Source organism: Malus domestica, chromosome 07, assembly GCF_042453785.1.
Source record: "Malus domestica chromosome 07, GDT2T_hap1".
In the NCBI taxonomy this organism is placed as follows: Eukaryota; Viridiplantae; Streptophyta; class Magnoliopsida; order Rosales; family Rosaceae; genus Malus; species Malus domestica.
Window position 1 is genome coordinate 32648476 of NC_091667.1, and position 16331 is coordinate 32664806.

At 39.1% G+C, this 16331-nt stretch overlaps 2 protein-coding genes across 3 annotated transcripts; one reads left to right on the forward strand and one right to left on the reverse strand.

The window, feature by feature from the left end:
* Positions 1-259: 259 nt before the first annotated feature.
* Positions 260-8545, reverse strand: LOC103439649 (probable serine/threonine protein kinase IRE). 2 transcript variants are annotated; one of them, XM_008378224.4, is made up of 16 exons: positions 7993-8545; positions 7788-7855; positions 6819-6995; positions 5391-6710; positions 5049-5221; positions 4589-4838; positions 4336-4428; positions 4109-4249; positions 3887-3979; positions 3398-3685; positions 2561-2649; positions 2357-2408; positions 2217-2273; positions 1970-2128; positions 1628-1708; positions 260-850 (listed from the first exon to the last, which is right to left on the reverse strand). In XM_008378224.4, exons 1-16 carry the CDS (start codon positions 8411-8413, stop codon positions 761-763), a joined length of 3552 nt encoding a protein of 1183 aa, XP_008376446.4. In that variant the 5' UTR covers positions 8414-8545; the 3' UTR covers positions 260-760. The 2 variants fall into 2 exon arrangements, with proteins under 2 accessions (XP_008376446.4, XP_028961923.2); XM_029106090.2 differs by lacking the exon at positions 260-850 and adding an exon at positions 1177-1486 and having other exon boundaries at positions 1605-1708.
* A 2031-nt stretch (positions 8546-10576) lies between these two features.
* On the forward strand, positions 10577-16023 carry LOC103439650 (mitochondrial intermediate peptidase, mitochondrial). The gene is made up of 17 exons (XM_008378226.4): positions 10577-10915; positions 11015-11096; positions 11199-11251; positions 11413-11467; positions 11589-11727; positions 11814-11868; positions 12202-12424; positions 12595-12690; positions 12799-12918; positions 13030-13155; positions 13283-13438; positions 13632-13748; positions 14270-14395; positions 14490-14557; positions 14786-14921; positions 15049-15208; positions 15471-16023. The coding sequence occupies exons 1-17, from the start codon at positions 10710-10712 to the stop codon at positions 15722-15724; spliced, it is 2172 nt and encodes a 723-aa protein (XP_008376448.1). The 5' UTR covers positions 10577-10709; the 3' UTR covers positions 15725-16023.
* The last annotated feature ends 308 nt before the right edge of the window (positions 16024-16331 follow it).

Genomic DNA, 16331 nt, shown 5'->3' on the forward strand with positions numbered 1-16331 from the left:
AGGAAGAGGTATGAGATAGTTAAAACCTACCCAAAATTTGAGTTTGGGAGTTTAAAAAAAAAAAAAAAAAAGCCATGAGGCACGCCTTCCACCGCCTAGGCGGCTCCGACTAAACCTTACGCCCACTCCCTCAAAACAAAAGCGGCAACCCTCAAGCCGAGCCTCAGAAGGCGCCTAGGCACGTCTTGAGACGAGCCTTTTAAAACATTGTTGAACTCACACATTGATTAACATGTACAATTATGTAAAAATAACAAAATAATAATAAAATAGCGCATACTATTCAAAAAGAAAAGAACTACATGATAAGGTTTAATCTAAATTCCGGAGACTAACGAGTCGTTCTAATGTCGAGAAGGTTACATCCAACCATCCAACAGAACCATGAATCTGAATCCAAGTCTGATTTTTACCCCGCCGATTTCGAACAGCTCACTAAAATTAGAAAAGGGTACAAAATTTTCTACCGGGGGAAAGATATGTACAAGAAACGCATCACGCGATAAGGCCTTTTGCTGTGATATACATTTTTAGGACGGAAAAGTAGCGAAACAGTTAAGTGAGATTAACTAGACCTGATGCAATAGCAGCCCACCTCCGCCTTCAGGATGAACAACCGCTATTTGCTGAATGGATGCCGCGCTTCCTGGACTATTCACGTCGAAGACCTCTATCCAAAATCCCACATTTGAGGGGACAATAAGCTTGGAGCAGTAGGCCGGAACACAGATTTGTTGAAGCTTAAAGAAAAGCTCTCTTGTCACGGCACGGATGACTTAGAGGCATCCGGTGACTCCTTGGCGTTCTTCACAACAAGATCATAGTTGATAGAAGCCAGCTGTGACAAATTCTGAGAACACAAATAACACATTAGCAACGCTAATATTAACGGACTGCAGGAATAACACAGTGAATGCGAAAAGAGGCGTGTAGAAAATGTTAAAAGAGCCCAATCCCAGCCCATTCCACATAAATCCAAGTACCAAAGTCGGTGCAGCATATGCTAGATAATTCTAGCATTATCTCATTAAGTCAGGTGGATGTGTGTGTATAATCATGTGCTAGAATGCTCTAGCAGCTTGTACAAGTGTGTGGCTGCCATGCAAAGCCCAAAGGCAATGGGGAATTGTAGTCGGCAAACACCACCTATAAATAGGTGTGTGATGTTGTGAAAGCAATCAACCAACAAGAAAGAAGTAATCAAGCAAGCAAGCAAGCAATCAAGTGAGAGTGAGAAGTAAGAGTAGTCTTGTGAGGAGTGTGAGTGATCTAGAGTTTGTCTCTAGAAAGTAAGTGAGTGCCATTGCTTCTAAAGTGTGTCTTTGTGTCCTTTTGAGTGTTGTAATATTTTGTGTGTGTAATACAAGTAATTTGTTTACTTGTTTTGTCTCTCAAACACTTGTGTTAGAGTTGTGTACTCTAAATTTTTCCTCAACAGAAAAAACCACCATCACTCATTTTCATCCAGCATCGGAAGAAAAAGAACCTTGGGAGCAGCCTCTTCATAAATGGGGGTAAGGCTAGCCGACATTCACCTCTTCCAGACCCTGCGTAAAGCGGGAGCCTTGTGCACTGGGTACGACCATCATCGGAAGAAAAAGAACAGCTTAGGGTTTATATGCCTTACCTTGAATGAAAAATTACTGAAAGTGTACTGCATGTCAACGGTTGGAGCACCAAAGTCCACCAAACTACCACATTCATCCCCCTGAATCAGACGTACAATAGTCAGGTAGCTAAAATAATAATCCCACTGGGATTAACCAGGTTCAAATTTGGATCAGATGGATGATTGTGTCACTAAACATTTATGAATTCAAAGTCAGATTGTTAGCGGCTTTTGGGTACGCTTCAGATCTTTGGTACATCCTTCTGGTCCATATAATTCCATATCAAGTTGGTTGCAGTAAAAGTTATGGATGATCCCTCTATGTGCATAAAGAAATATCTTATATAGGAGCATACATACATCTTCGTCTTGTATGTTGCTACATGAACCACTGCTGTATGTTTCAGTCATGTCATCAAAGTCACTGGCGCCATTAACATGCTCATCTTCTGGGTTCCATGCGTACCGGCTCATGAAATAACTTGTATCGTGTGCATCGGTAGATGGTATGAACATAGCCTGCAGCCAATGATGGTACACTCCTGACTATCACAGATATATGTCAACAATCATTGAAAAACTAAAACAAGTTTAAACTTGAATTGACCTTCTGCCTAGCAAGCGTGTCCCAGTTAATATCCTTGAAAAAAGAATGTTGCTTCACCTGCCAACAGTCGCAACACTTAATTTTATCATCATTGTAAGTTCTTACAAATGAACTTTAGTCAAGGGTAGTCAGCAAATTACCTCCCTGGTACCTGTTGCTCCAAGTCTTTGAACTGGGTTGTCGGTAAGCAGTCTGACAAGGAGTGCAGAAGAAATATAAGCAAGATAAAGGTTTCTCTTGAAATATGAAGGCATGGTAACAAAATCCGCATAAGAAAGAAGTCAAAATAGCATCGTAACTAATACATCCAGAAAATGCAACTGATCTCTTCTAAATATTCTTACTTGTCAATCAAATCGTACGCCTCAGGGCTCATCTCCTCAGGTACTTTAGGCCAGGGGATGTCTCTGTTTATTATATTGTTGAAAATTTGCTGCAATAAGTAGGATCTATAAGTTACAACATCAAACTGCTCCCTCATGATTATCAAATGATATGATATAGGAAATGATACCATTCACGGAAAAAAGGATCAAATAATCCATTCAGATGTTGAGGAAACTAAGTTAGTAGAAAAAATGCACCTTATCTTGGTTCCATGAAACACATGGACCAATGCTAAACAGAATTTACCCTATTGCAGAGAATATTCAAAGAAAAGTACAACCAGAGAAAAAAACAAATTAATACAATGTTGTGCAGAGTTGAACTTAATCCTTTCTGAACAATAACTAAATTCATGAGATCAACCCAAAAAACCTATTGGTACAAACTCTTACTAAGAAAAATTCTTAAAGGAACGAACCAGAAATCAACGAACAACTTAAAATGCATAAGCAAATTATGCTTATGGTAAATACGCCAATGTAAGGGATGGGAAAGAAAGATAACGTTCATAAGACATTCATGAGTTTACTGAAGAGTGTAAAGAACAAGTTAATATATGGACAATTGAGATGCACTGAAATGTCTCCCATCATTGTACATCCCAGTTGTCCATCCAAGTTTTAACTACTGAGAAACAGAACCTTGTTTAAGAACCTTGGAGAGAAGACCTGCATACATATCACATATGCATGACATTTTTACATTCAGTAAATACAGAAGATAAAGTTCATTCTATTCTGTGCAATAGTCGAAAACCAAAATAACTTTATGCCCGCAATAATTAGACTGCCTACCTGTGGATGTTCTGCATTGAATGGTGGAATACCGACAAGCAGCTCAAAAAGAATAACCCCCACAGACCACCAATCAGCAGTTGCACCATGCCCCATGCCAAGAAGTATTTCAGGTGCCAAATAATCAGGGGTCCCAACGACTGAATGCTTTTGGCGCTGTGCCCTTTCCGATGAAGACTCAGATTTTGGTTCATCATCTGGGACAAAACCAGTACCACTAACTGATGGACCTGATAAGTCATCAGTGCTGCTGATTAGACCAACGTTGGAGAGCCCAAAATCTGTCAACTGTAACATAAGGGATTAGAGATTTGTGAGAAGTGACAAGTAAACTCTTTATGGCAGAACAGAACCTACACAAATAATCCACCAAAAAAATAACAGCAGATGCATGATATAGTGCCAGAATGCGTATACTATGCCCAAACTTATCTCCAGTAGTATAAACAAAATACTAAAATAAAAGAACTGACACTGCAAAATATTGACCTTGATATGACCATCTTGACCAATCAACAGGTTGTCTGGCTTCAAGTCTCTGTGGATAACGTTTAATGAATGCAAATACTCCAAAGCAAGAACCTTTAAGAAGAAAAAGGAAAAAAAAAATTACTTATGCTGTTTTTAACATCAGTGAGAAACTTTTAGAGAGAAGACATGAGAAAGTGAATCCGGAGATGGGAAAAAGAAAAAAAGTAGTAAATCCCTTACAACTTCTGCAATATATACACGGGCCATATCTTCATCCAAGCAGCCTAGATTTCTCAATAAAGAGTAAAGATCTCCACCATTTAAGTACTCCATGACCAGATAAAGATTTTCCGTGCAGGTGAAAGAATAGAAAAATCGGACCTGTTCATCATCAGAAGTACATGTTAGGAAAAACTTTGGACGTGCAATGCATTCTTAAAGTGAAAAATACATGGGGACCCACTCACCACAAAAGGATTGCGGACCAATATAAGGATGTTACGCTCCGCCAAAATACTCTCAACGGCATTTTTACGGATCATATCAGCCTTCTTCAATACCTGCAGGAACGTACCACCATATAGACTGTCTTGAAACATTAACTTGCAATTAAAAGATAGATTCCATGGGAATCTTTTTGCTCCAATTTTTCCACATGAAGGTCCAGAAGGATCAATGTGCACTATTTCTCTTAAAATTAAAACACAGAATCAAACAAACCTTTATAGCAAATAAGTCACCAGTCGCTCTTTTTCTGGCAAGAAAAACTCGTCCAAATGCACCCCTGCTTATTGGTTTTATTGTCTCAAAATCTTCAATAGAAGTTCGATCCTTAGAACATGGATTGATGGGGCTGGCACGTAGACTACGAACGGCTTCATCTTCCACTGAACTTTCTTCATCAGCCATACCATTTGATGAATCCAATTTTTCATCTTCTATCTGCCCACAAAGATGTACATATTTTTCCCTGTAAAGTTCAGAATTATAATTTATCAGAGATGCTTTAATTAGACTTTAAATAATTAGCTAACCATTTGAAGAAATATGAAAAAACAATGACCAGAGAAGCTAAAAACTACACAATTTTGTTGATGCTCAAACCAAGAAAATATTGAGGGGAATTCACATTTGTACAAAGCACAAGATATATCTCTAATGAAAATAGGCCTAAACTCACTGCAGCAATTTTTCAATACGCCTTCCAAAAGTCTCTACAACGAGTGCATCCACCTTCCTGTCCTGGATAGCATATTTTAGGTCTTCCAGTCGTTCAAGCATGTACTCCAATGCAGTGTAGTCACAATTGCTAACATTTGCGACAGAACGAGCGATGTCCAGTAGATTGTGTATCTGTCAATCCATGGTCTGATTAAAATACAAACATCAAAGGAGCAGCTGTCTACAACTACCCAGTTCCACCAGAAATAGAAACTTAAAATAAAGCATAGTAACCTCATATTTAAAAGAAAAAGAATTAAAAGCAGAATTTTCGGTCAGATGAAAAGGAGAAGAAGGACACCTGCTGATAACTCTCAAGTTCTGGTATTGCTCTCCCTCCACTCAGCAACATTTCAATATGACTGGTTCTTGGTGTTTGTAATGGTGATCTTGGTGTCGAACTTCCTGCTGACGAGGTTCTGGTGCCTTGTTCAGGTATCAAAGCAGAACGTGCATCACATGAGATGTCAGGCAAAACATTCAGATCTTCCATAACGTAAGAGTTGTCAACACCAGGAATGCAATCAAGACTGCCTTCGGAGAATCGAGACAAGTCAATTCGCTTTGGTGACAACTCATCTAAATCTTCATGCATCTGTGAGGGATACACTCTTGCAGCATCATAATTTCCTCGAGTTTCAGTGCCTTTTGGTGTCCAAGATTCCATTATCCTTTCAAGAGCTTCAGCAACTCTCTCAAGTCGTTCATTCACAGTTAAACCCTTCAAGTCACACCTATCAGCAATCGTACATATACGAGAGTGTTCCTCGACATGTACAGTTGGTATTTCAACCTCACATATTCGACAAATCATCACATTTTCATATGCAACATTCTGCTGGTCCATCCATATTCCCCAAGAGACTTTTTGTGCACTTGCAGACACCTCTGAGTGTTCAGGATGGCATGAAGTACTCAAATTTTCCGTACTGTAGTCACCACAAGTTTTTGTGTCATCTTTGGCATGCAAACGATCTGATTTTTCCTTTGATTGTGTGTCAGCAACATCATTGCCTTTCTGATTTTTCTCAGCAGCAGATGGAAGTTTTTTCCAAGAGGACATCCTATAGCTGCCAGTAGATTCAACACTTTTGGCAGTGCAAACCTCCACTTCCTCAGCTCCACTAACTTTTTCCTGCTCACGAGACTTCTTCATTTGCTTCTCATTTATTTCCTTCCCACCCAGTGAACCACTATAGCTCTGCTGTGCAGCCTGCAAAATTTGTTCTGGATAAACACCAAGATCACTGAACTGATGAAGACTGAGAATGTGCTCTTCCTCATAGCCACTCTCTTTCTGGAACTGCACAAGCCGTGTACACCGAGTGAGAATAAAAAGAAGACGGGTGTGCGCTTGTTTGAGGGCCCCCATTGGTAGCTCTTGACGCCGGTCATCCAAACTCTGAACAATGCCTTCACATTTGACCCAAAATTCACCAGACGACATCTTTGCACACCTCCGGGCGATAACCAACAAATCCTCAAAGTTCTCTTTCCATTCAGGATTAGACTGTGTAGACCTTTCAAGCATTCCGACCAAATCACCAGCAAATGCGCCTAAATCAAGGTCAACCTCTTCCTTTAACTTCTCAAATCTTGCCTTGAGCGCCACCATAATCTCCTAAAAGAATTTATAGTAACTGCATAATTTAATGTGATTGACCAAAACAAAATATACTCTAAAAGGCATAAAAATTGTATACAAACGAGGGCAAGGCAATAGTATTACCTCCATATGCCCGAAAGCACGAGACTTCCACACAGGAAATGCTCGAACTCCTTTGGAGTTGAGCTCATGAGAGAAACTCTTAATTTCAGGTGTTCTCTTCTTTCTTCCACTCGTAACACGCAGTATTGCCTGAAAACGCGGCGACTGCATTTCCTTTGCAAAGGCTGCATGATTACCCTACCAATATATACATTACACACAAAACAACAGCATTGTCAAGCTTGCGAGCTACCCACATTTCTCCAACGAACTAACTGTATGTGTGTATATATATATTATATAAATATTAGAGGAAATTGTAGCAATGGTCCTTAACTTTAATCAAATTTGAACAATGGTCACTCAACTAAAAATTCATTACCATTGGTCCCTCAACTCATCAAAATGTGTCTTCGCCCATGAGCGGTAGGTCTCGGGTTCGAGCCTTGGGAGCAGCCTCTCCATAAATGGGGGTAAGGCTAGCCGACATTCACCTCTCCCAGACCCTGCATAAAGCGGGAGCCTTGTGCACTGGGTACGACCTTTTATTAGTCCCTCAACTCATCAAAATGTGTAACTATGGTCCTTTTCATTAACTTCGTCAGAATTTTGTCAAAATAAGTTATGTTGGAAGGACTATTGCTACAATTGGGTCCCTCAACTCATCAAAACGTGTAGCTATAGTCCTTTTCGTCAACTTCATCAGAATTTTGTCAAAATGATTATGTTGGAATGACCAGTGCTACAATTAGGTTAAAGTTGAGGGACCATTTCTCCAGTTATATTAAAGTTAAGGAACCAAGGGTAATGAATTTTTAGTTAAGAGACTATAGCTGAACAATTTGATGAGTTTAGGGACCAATGATAATGGATTTTTAGTTGATGGACCATTGCTCCAATTAAGTTAAAGTTCATGGACCATTGTTTATTCTAAATATAAATATACATACATACATATATATATAAAAATTTCACTGAAAGTTTCCTTACCTCCAACACTGGATTGAGTAGTGATGCATTTCTGAGCGATTTTGATTGATTCCACTGCATAGATTCCGCTATAAAGAAATCGAAAGTTAAAATTTAAAAAAAAATACACTTGAAATTAATAATATTTGATGATCGAATTCATTATTGGGCAAATTCAATCAAAATTTCCCAAAAAAATAATATAAAATTAAATATATATATATACCTGGTTGTAAGGGCGCGAGTTTAGGCTTTGGTTTGACGGTGTACTTGTCCTTGCTCGATTCATCGCCGAAATTCAACGCGGCGCATACGGAGGATGAGAATCGAAGCGGCGACGGAGCCGACCGAGTCCGAATGTGATTGAGGCCGAGCGAAGACGGCAAGACGATAGGCGGATCGTCTGCTCTGCGCTCCGCACTATCATCGTCCTCATCTTCCTCGTCATCTTCGAATTCCTCGCCTTCGTGGATCGTGTGCCTAGGGCTTCGATGAATCGGGATTTGAGGGATCTTAAGGAGCTTGGCTCTGGAGGGGGAGGGCTGTTGAGTCGGGGAGGAGACGGAAGACGTCGTTCCGGGGTCTGATTTGCCGTCGGAGATGGAAATCAGCGGCGGGTTTGTAGAAGGCGGAGGAGGGCTCGACATGGAGACGACGATTCGGGTTTAAATGCGGATCCGGATTCGTCATGGGATTGTGGGAGAGGAGAGAGAGGGGGAGGGGTGCCTGTGAGGAGATTATCTCGCGGGAAAAGAGAGAGAGGGCGTTAGAGAGCGACGCGAATCGGTTGCGGGGTTTGAAACGTGCTTCCCGCTAACCATGAGTCTGGGCCGCGTTCCCATGCGGAGGGGACTAGCGTAACTACGGAGCTACACTCGCGTGTGGACGGGACCATCGTACCTAACTGTGTGAACAATCAAAGCCTTAGTCGATTTTTTTTGAAAAAATCTGATAGCATTTGCTTACTCACATATATGTTTAGAGTATGTCTATTCATTGGTGGAAGGTAAAGGCAAAAGCAACAATGTCGCTCTCTAGTCCAACAAAGTAACGGCAAGTCGTGAGCCAACCACTGCCTGCCCAAAAGCATTAGCTTACTCGCATAAATGTTTAGAGCATGTCCACCGTTGGTGGAAGGTAAGGGCAAAGGCAACAATGTTGCCCTCCAATCCAAAAAATATTTTCCAGCAGTTCAACAAAGCAAGGGCAAGTCGTGAGCCAACCAACGCCCGCCCAAAAGCCCATGCTTCTCAAGCCTTGCCTTGTGCCAACGGTAGATTGATTTCAGCCACGATTTAATTTTTTTTTGTCAGGCATGTGTAACACAAGCATGAAGAAGAAGAGTGGAGCTGAAAAAACTACAACAGCGGCCCCGTTGCAGCAGACCACTCATGGCTTTCCAATAACTCATACACGTGGCGCTTAGGGATTTCCAACCGTCAAATAAATTGAAAATGTTACTGTCAGGACATGAGGTTTTAATTTTTTTCACATTACATTATATTGTGGTTAGAAAGTAAGGATAAACACATTTTATGTTTTTAGGTTTGAGGTGATTTCAAAATGGGTCATGAGGTTTTAATTTTTTTCTTTTCATATTATACTATATGATGTTTTGATACTGTATCAATTTACACCTTAATATGTATGTTTTAACATCTAATCATCCATTAAATTGATTAGTGTTTTTGCCAATGTAAATGTGACTTACAAGTTAATTCATATATGAATTTCATAATTATCATGTCATCAATTTAACGAAAGATCAAAATGTATGAATTGATGCAATTTCAACAACTATTTGGAAAAAAAATTAAAACTCTGTAGTCCATTTTATAAATATCTCTAAAGAGCAACTTCACTCCTAAAAAATGAATTGGCCCAAAATCAATTTAATCCACTCAAATGAATAGTAATTGGCCAAATGCATTTCCATCCTTAAAACTAAATAACCTAGTTCATTTTATTAAAATATTATTAATTTTTTATTATAAAATAATAAAAATAGTTTTTTTTTTAATTTCAGACATTTACTTTATTTATTAAAAATATAATTAATTTATGGCATTTTATTTATTTCTTTCTTTAAAGTTTTTTGGCCGAAAAATCTGGACCTTTTGATTTGAAAATCAAATGGTCTAGATTGTGCCATGTCACTATAACCGTTGGGTTTGAATTTCAAAATTTTTTTATCGTTGGAAATCCAAGGGCTTAGAAAACTAGCAATTGGAAATCCAACGGCCAAGGCTTAGCCACGTGGCACATGTCATGCGCCCTTTAGTGTCCCTGCAGCATGGGCTCGGTGCCTATCGCCTTGTCGGGGACACGCGATCAAAGGCACATGTTTCCCACACACTTGACGCAAAAAAAAAAAAAAATTTGTGTTGTCCGATAACGTCATGCTGGTGTCAGCATGACACCAAATAGGCTGGTTCCTACCTCAGCCTATTTTGAGCCAGCCTACAAACTGGCTTGGACTTTGAGCTAACCTATTTTTAAGGGTGGAATGATTTTTTTGGATGCCAAACTATTTTTTTAAGGAAAACTAATGAAAAATGGCTTGAAAACTTTGAGTTTTAATGATAAGGACAAAATAAAGGGTAAAGTGAATAGTACCAGGATTGACTTTTTAGTGTAAAAATATGATTTTTCGTTAAAGTAAACAGTACCGGGTGTTTTTCGTTAAAGTTCCTATTTTTTTTAGGCTTTCGACCAGCTTAAAAGATAGGGCTGGAGTTTCTCTAAATTAGGGGTGTAAATTAACACGAAGACTATTTGAGTCTCGCGCGGCCCCGCGCGCAGTCCATATAAACCCATTTCCAAATGTAACTAAACCCGATCCGGTCCATCAAAACGTCCGTTCGATGAGAAACCCCGACCCGAATTACGCATACCGAACATAAGAAAGCTAAACCGACCTCAGCACGCCGCCACGGCAAAACAATGCTGAGTCTTCTCCGGAGGTCCGCCGGAAAGCTCCGGTACGAACCCGGTGCCATTTTCAACTATTCGGACCCTCTCACTACCCGGCGCCAATACACCATCGCAGTCCCACAAATCAAATCCGCCACCGCCACCGGTCTTTATGGCTTCGACCACTTAAAGTCCCCCAAAGGCTTTCAACGTTTCGTCGACGATGCAATCGAAAGGTACGGACTTTTCCAAATTAAGCGAAAACACGCAAACTCCCAATATATATGAAGTTTTAACTTCAAATTCTCTCCAAAAATTAATTTTTTCGTTTGTAGGTCGGGAGAGCTGGTTGCATACATTGCCGGGATGCCTTCGTCGGCGGAAGTAGTTAGAGCCATGGATGAAATTTCTGACACAGTATGTGATTGGAATTTTAAAATTTTCACAGTTTTGCTACTTTGTTCATAAGTGTGTGTGCTTGAACTAATTTTCTTATATTATTTGTCTAATTTGATGTAGGTTTGCTCTGTCCTTGACTCCGCAGAGCTTTGTCGAAACAGTCATCCTGACAGGTTGTTATTCTCTGGATTTTTCGCTTTTTCGGTATTTGGATTGTCATTGTAATTGATTCAGACATGGATATTCAACATACAGAGTTTCGATTTTTTTTACATTGTATTCGTTGATATTCAGTTTTTGTGCTTTTTGATTTGTATTGATGTTTGTACACTAGGGAATTCGTTGAGGAGGCGACCAAAGCATCCATGAGAATGAGTGAATATCTACATGTGAGGTGACGGTGAATCGTCTTTGCAAATTTTTGCTCACAATTTTGTTGTCTATATGAATTATAGTGTCTGAGCCATTGTCTGAGTTTTTTTTGTTTTGTTTTTAATCACTGTGTTGTAGTTTCTGAATACAAATCATACTTTGTATAATGCCGTGAAAAAAGCTGAGCAAGAGGGCCAATTGCTTACAGCCGAAGCTCAAAGGGTTGCACATTTCCTCCGCCTTGACTTTGAGAAGGGTGGAATTCATCTTTCTGATGGTATTTACTTTTATCTTCTTGTTTTATGATGCTGTTGCGGCAGGGATTTTATTTCAGTCAAATAACGTTTCACTTACGCTTTGCAGAGAAATTGGATAGAGTGAATGAGCTGAATATAGAAATTTCCAAACTGTGCAGACAGTAAGTACACTACTTAATTTACTTTTCCAATGGTTAGGGCTTTTAGGACCGCTATAGAGTGAATGAGTTCATTTCTACTGGTTTGTATGATTAATGATGCCACACAATTATTCTGTTTGTAATATTTGATCATGGACATAGCTTGGGCCCCTTCTGCCCATTTTCCATTGAACCTTAGGTCCAAATGTATCATATTCAAATTATGCCACGAAGTATCGTTGGAGATTTGTTTTTAATTGCTTGTTGATGCTGTGCCATCTTTTTATTTTTACTTTTTAACGAGTTTGTCTGATTGACTTACCTTTGCTTTAAATGTATTTGTTTTTGGCTCAGGTTCAATATAAATATTGACACTGACCAAGGTGCTGTAGATATTTTCCCAGCATCACGTATACCTCAAAATTTGCACCATCTCCTTAAACCCATCTATCGTTCCACATCTGTAATTTCAAGGGAATCGTTGAGGCCCAGGGCTAACATGAATGAAAAGGGATTTCGTATAACAACAGACCCACATACTCTATCCTGTGTATTGCAAGGGGCACAAGATGATGAGGTAACTTCATTGTTTAGAAAAACTCTTTTTTTTTTTGGTTTTCTGAATTGTTGTTGCTGAAGGGAGTTGAGGCAGTGGGTCCATATATTGCATGTCATTAAAGTTTCTCTCCCAGTTTCAGATACATGTTTTATGTTTTGTTTTCTTTAATCAAATGAATTTGGTTTCAGGTTAGGAAAATGGCATATATCAAAGGAAACTCTGTTCCTCGTGCAAACCTTAGTGTTCTCGATAAACTTATAGTTGCCCGTCATGAGCTAGCTCAGGTTAGTTATCTTCATATTTGGTGCCTGCCAAATATTTAACATGTCATGCAGTTTAGTTCTGTTGTATTTGTATTTATGGGCATTTTTTGGCCTTGTTGATGAATGCAGATAATGGGTTATAGATCTTATGCTGAATACACCTTGAAGCCTAACATGGCTTCATCACCAGAAGTTGTGATGTCTTTCTTGAAAGAGATGAGCGAGATGGTCAGACCTAGCGCTGATGAGGTATTATGTCCTTAGGAAACATATTGTAGTGTTTGCAAGAATTGCTGCAATTTTGTTTTGGCTGTAGATCATACTGCAGCTTTTGTCTCTTAATGATCACTTTTACCGTAGGAGTTTAAAAAAATTAGGGAATTTAAGAGAGAAAAATGTGGTCAGCAATCTGGTAATTTAGAGCCATGGGATGAGGCATACTACACAGCAATGATGAAGTCTTCTGCCTATGACTTGGACTCTTCGGTATGCTTTGTTCTCCTGTTTTCTTTTAAAGTAAAGAACTGGAACTGCAAAGTTTGCTTGCTAACACATCATATTGAGGGTATGGAAGCAAGGGAAGTTATCTTGATTCTCTTTCTCACCAATGCAGGTTGTCGCATCGTATTTTTCTCTTCCACATTGTATCGAGGGTTTGAAAGTGCTGGTTGAATCATTATTTGGTGCTACGCTTCATAGCATCCCCCTAGCACCAGGTGAATCATGGCACCCAGATGTGCGTAAAATGGCACTTCATCATCCTGAAGAGGTATTCACATGGATAATAATGGACATGAATGTTTTATATATATATGTTACACACTTCAAGAGAATTTACAGCTTGTGAATGCTTCAATTATATGCATAATTCTGTGTAAACTCTTGTTCATGCCTGAATATGATTGTACTGGTTTCGTCTTCTCTGACACGTATATTCATCAGGATCTATGTACTTGTTACAGGGTGATTTGGGGTATCTGTACCTTGATTTGTACTCAAGGAAGGGCAAGTATCCAGGTTGTGCTCATTTTGCAATTAAAGGTGGCCGCAGGGTTTCTGAATCAGAATATCAACTTCCTGTATGTAAATATTTTTGCTTTACTCTGACTTTTATTTTTCATATTATGCGTCTTTCTAAAGGCTAAAGAGTAGACTTGATAATTCTTAGTTAGATTCTTGAAAATGGAATAAAGCGAATTAGGGACTTTAAGTACTTTTTTGGACCTTAAAACCGTTGACACTAAGGCGGTTTTGCATTTGTGTTGGAGAAACTCTCCTATTGGATGTGAGAACATAGTATTTTGGAATTAATCCCCCTTCTTTGTGAAAAGGTTTGAATTAAGTGAGACTATTTCAGAACATCAACAATAAAATCATGGGAACTTTAACGAAAAGCTCCCGGTACTGTTCACTTTAACGAAAAACCACATTTTTACACTAAAAAGTCAATTCTGATACTATTCACTTTACCCTTTATTTTGTCCTTATCATTAAAACTCAAAGTTTTCAAACCCTTTTCATTAGTTTTCCTTAAAATCATTCAATGACTTACTACATCATCGCTGATTTCATTGGGTTTAAACTCTGCTTTGGTGCACAGGTTGTTGCTCTTGTATGCAGTTTTTCTGCTTCACGTCATTCATCAACTGCGAGGCTAAATCATTGCGAACTGGAAACTCTGTTTCATGAGTTTGGACATGCTCTCCATTCGTTGCTTTCAAGAACGGTATTCTAGAAACACCTTATGACTGGGAAATACAATATCTACATCATTTCCTCTTCTCATGAATTAATAGTCAACTTTTTATTATTTCTGGCAGGATTACCAACACTTTTCAGGTACCAGGGTGATTTTTGATTTAGCGGAAACACCTTCAAACCTTTTTGAGTAAGTTCAATGATCTGATTATTTTCCAATCATCCTTTTTATATGATGATGTTGTTGAATATATTTGACATGATGGTTTTAATGTGTGTAACTCTCTGAATTATCACTGTTAGAAACGGTAGTCCATTTTGGGGATTTTGATGATAAAATATTTAATGTTTTGTTGATAATAACCTTCGTGAAGATAGGTTTGTAATGCGCTGACAATAATTCTGGCGCTATATGTAGGTACTTTTTATGGGATTACCGAGTTTTGAAGACATTTGCCAAACACTATTCAACTGGTGAAATTATCCCTAAGAAACTTGTAGAGTCAATGCAGGGTGCCAGAAAAATGTTTGCTGCAACTGAATTGCAACGTCAGGTTATTGTCCAAGGACTTATCTAAATTGATACCACTTGACCAATTTTTACTGATAGAGGAAAAGTTGCAATACCACAAAGAAGGAATATATTGACCCATGTTTACTTGCTTGTTCTATGTTCTTCAGATTTTTTATGCTGCTATTGACCAAACATTCTTCGGGGAACAGCCAACCCCACCAACAAGCTCTATCGTTGCGGATTTGAAAAGACAGTATACTAGTTGGAAGCACATTGAGGACACCTACTGGGAGACCCGATTCAGTCACCTCTTGAATTATGGTGCAGGTATGCTGAATTTTTTTCAAACATATGGAAGAGAAAATTCAAAAAGTTCACATGGCCAATTAGTAATGCTGTGTTCAGTAGTACAACTTGTCTGTAAACACTCTAGAAAATCGGCAATCCGATCTTCATCAGGTTGCTTGCAAGTATCTGGGATCCACTTTGAGCTTTAGAAGTACCTCAAATCAGGAAAATTATTATAAATAATACCCTTGTTATTGTGTCCGAGTTCGTTTTCATGGCTGATAAGCATACATTATTGCAGGTTATTATAGCTATTTATACGCCAGATGTTTCGCCGCAACGATATGGCAGAAGCTGTGTCACGAGGATCCACTATCATTAACTACGGGAACTGCTTTAAGAACAAAGTTGTTACAGCATGGGGGAGCAAAAGATCCAGCCGATTTGTTAAACGGTCTTGTAGGAGATGGAATTTTGAGGGATTGTAACGGAGGAATAGTTCCTGATATCACCTGTCTTTGCGACGAAATGAAGCTGGGGGTGAAGGTATGGTGAACAGCCGCTGCCGTGAACATTCGAGCTCTCAAGAACTAGTCAACTAACAGCAACAGGAGGAATGAAACTGAGGGAGATGAAGGGCTCCTCTTCTAGGAGGCAATGTCGAGCTCGGCCGGCTGGGCTTAGCAGCTCTGGATTCCGCTCGGAGTTGTTATGGCACAAAGGCATTTGATTTTTGGAAACTTGCATTTGAATTTTGACATGGATGAAAAAGAATCAACGGTACAGATCATTTACGTAAAAGAATTATGTTACAGATTGTTGAGGGTAAAAATTTAGTTACAGGTTCCTACTAATTGATTATTTTTAAAAGAAGAGATGAACGAAAACTGAGAAAAATCCTTCCCTTCTACTCAGAAACTACTCGAAGCTAACAGCCGGAAGTTTACTGCTCCGGTTCACTATCCATACGCGAATAATAGAATTCACTTCGTCGGGCAGTTGGTCGTGCGGGCAATGACCTTATTTTGATAAGAATAAATTGTAGCAATGATTCCTTAACTTTAACTCAATTGGAGCAATAGTTTTTCAATTAAAAATTCATTACCATTCGTCCATCAGCTCATCAAAACAAGCAGTTATGGTCTCTCAACTAAAAATTCAT

Excerpts from the sequence above, each read along its gene's own strand:
- LOC103439650 (XM_008378226.4), top strand. The coding sequence starts at position 10,710 with ATGCTGAGTCTTCTCCGGAGGTCCGCCGGAAAGCTCCGGTACGAACCC. Across the intron at positions 11,728-11,813 it reads TGGAATTCATCTTTCTGATG|AGAAATTGGATAGAGTGAAT; the intron begins GTATTTACTTTT and ends TACGCTTTGCAG. Across the intron at positions 12,691-12,798 it reads CCCGTCATGAGCTAGCTCAG|ATAATGGGTTATAGATCTTA; the intron begins GTTAGTTATCTT and ends TGATGAATGCAG.
- LOC103439649 (XM_008378224.4), bottom strand. The coding sequence starts at position 8,413 with ATGTCGAGCCCTCCTCCGCCTTCTACAAACCCGCCGCTGATTTCCATC. Across the intron at positions 6,711-6,818 it reads GTGCTTTCGGGCATATGGAG|GAGATTATGGTGGCGCTCAA; the intron begins GTAATACTATTG and ends AAATTCTTTTAG. Across the intron at positions 1,709-1,969 it reads GCAACATACAAGACGAAGAT|GGGGATGAATGTGGTAGTTT; the intron begins GTATGTATGCTC and ends CGTCTGATTCAG.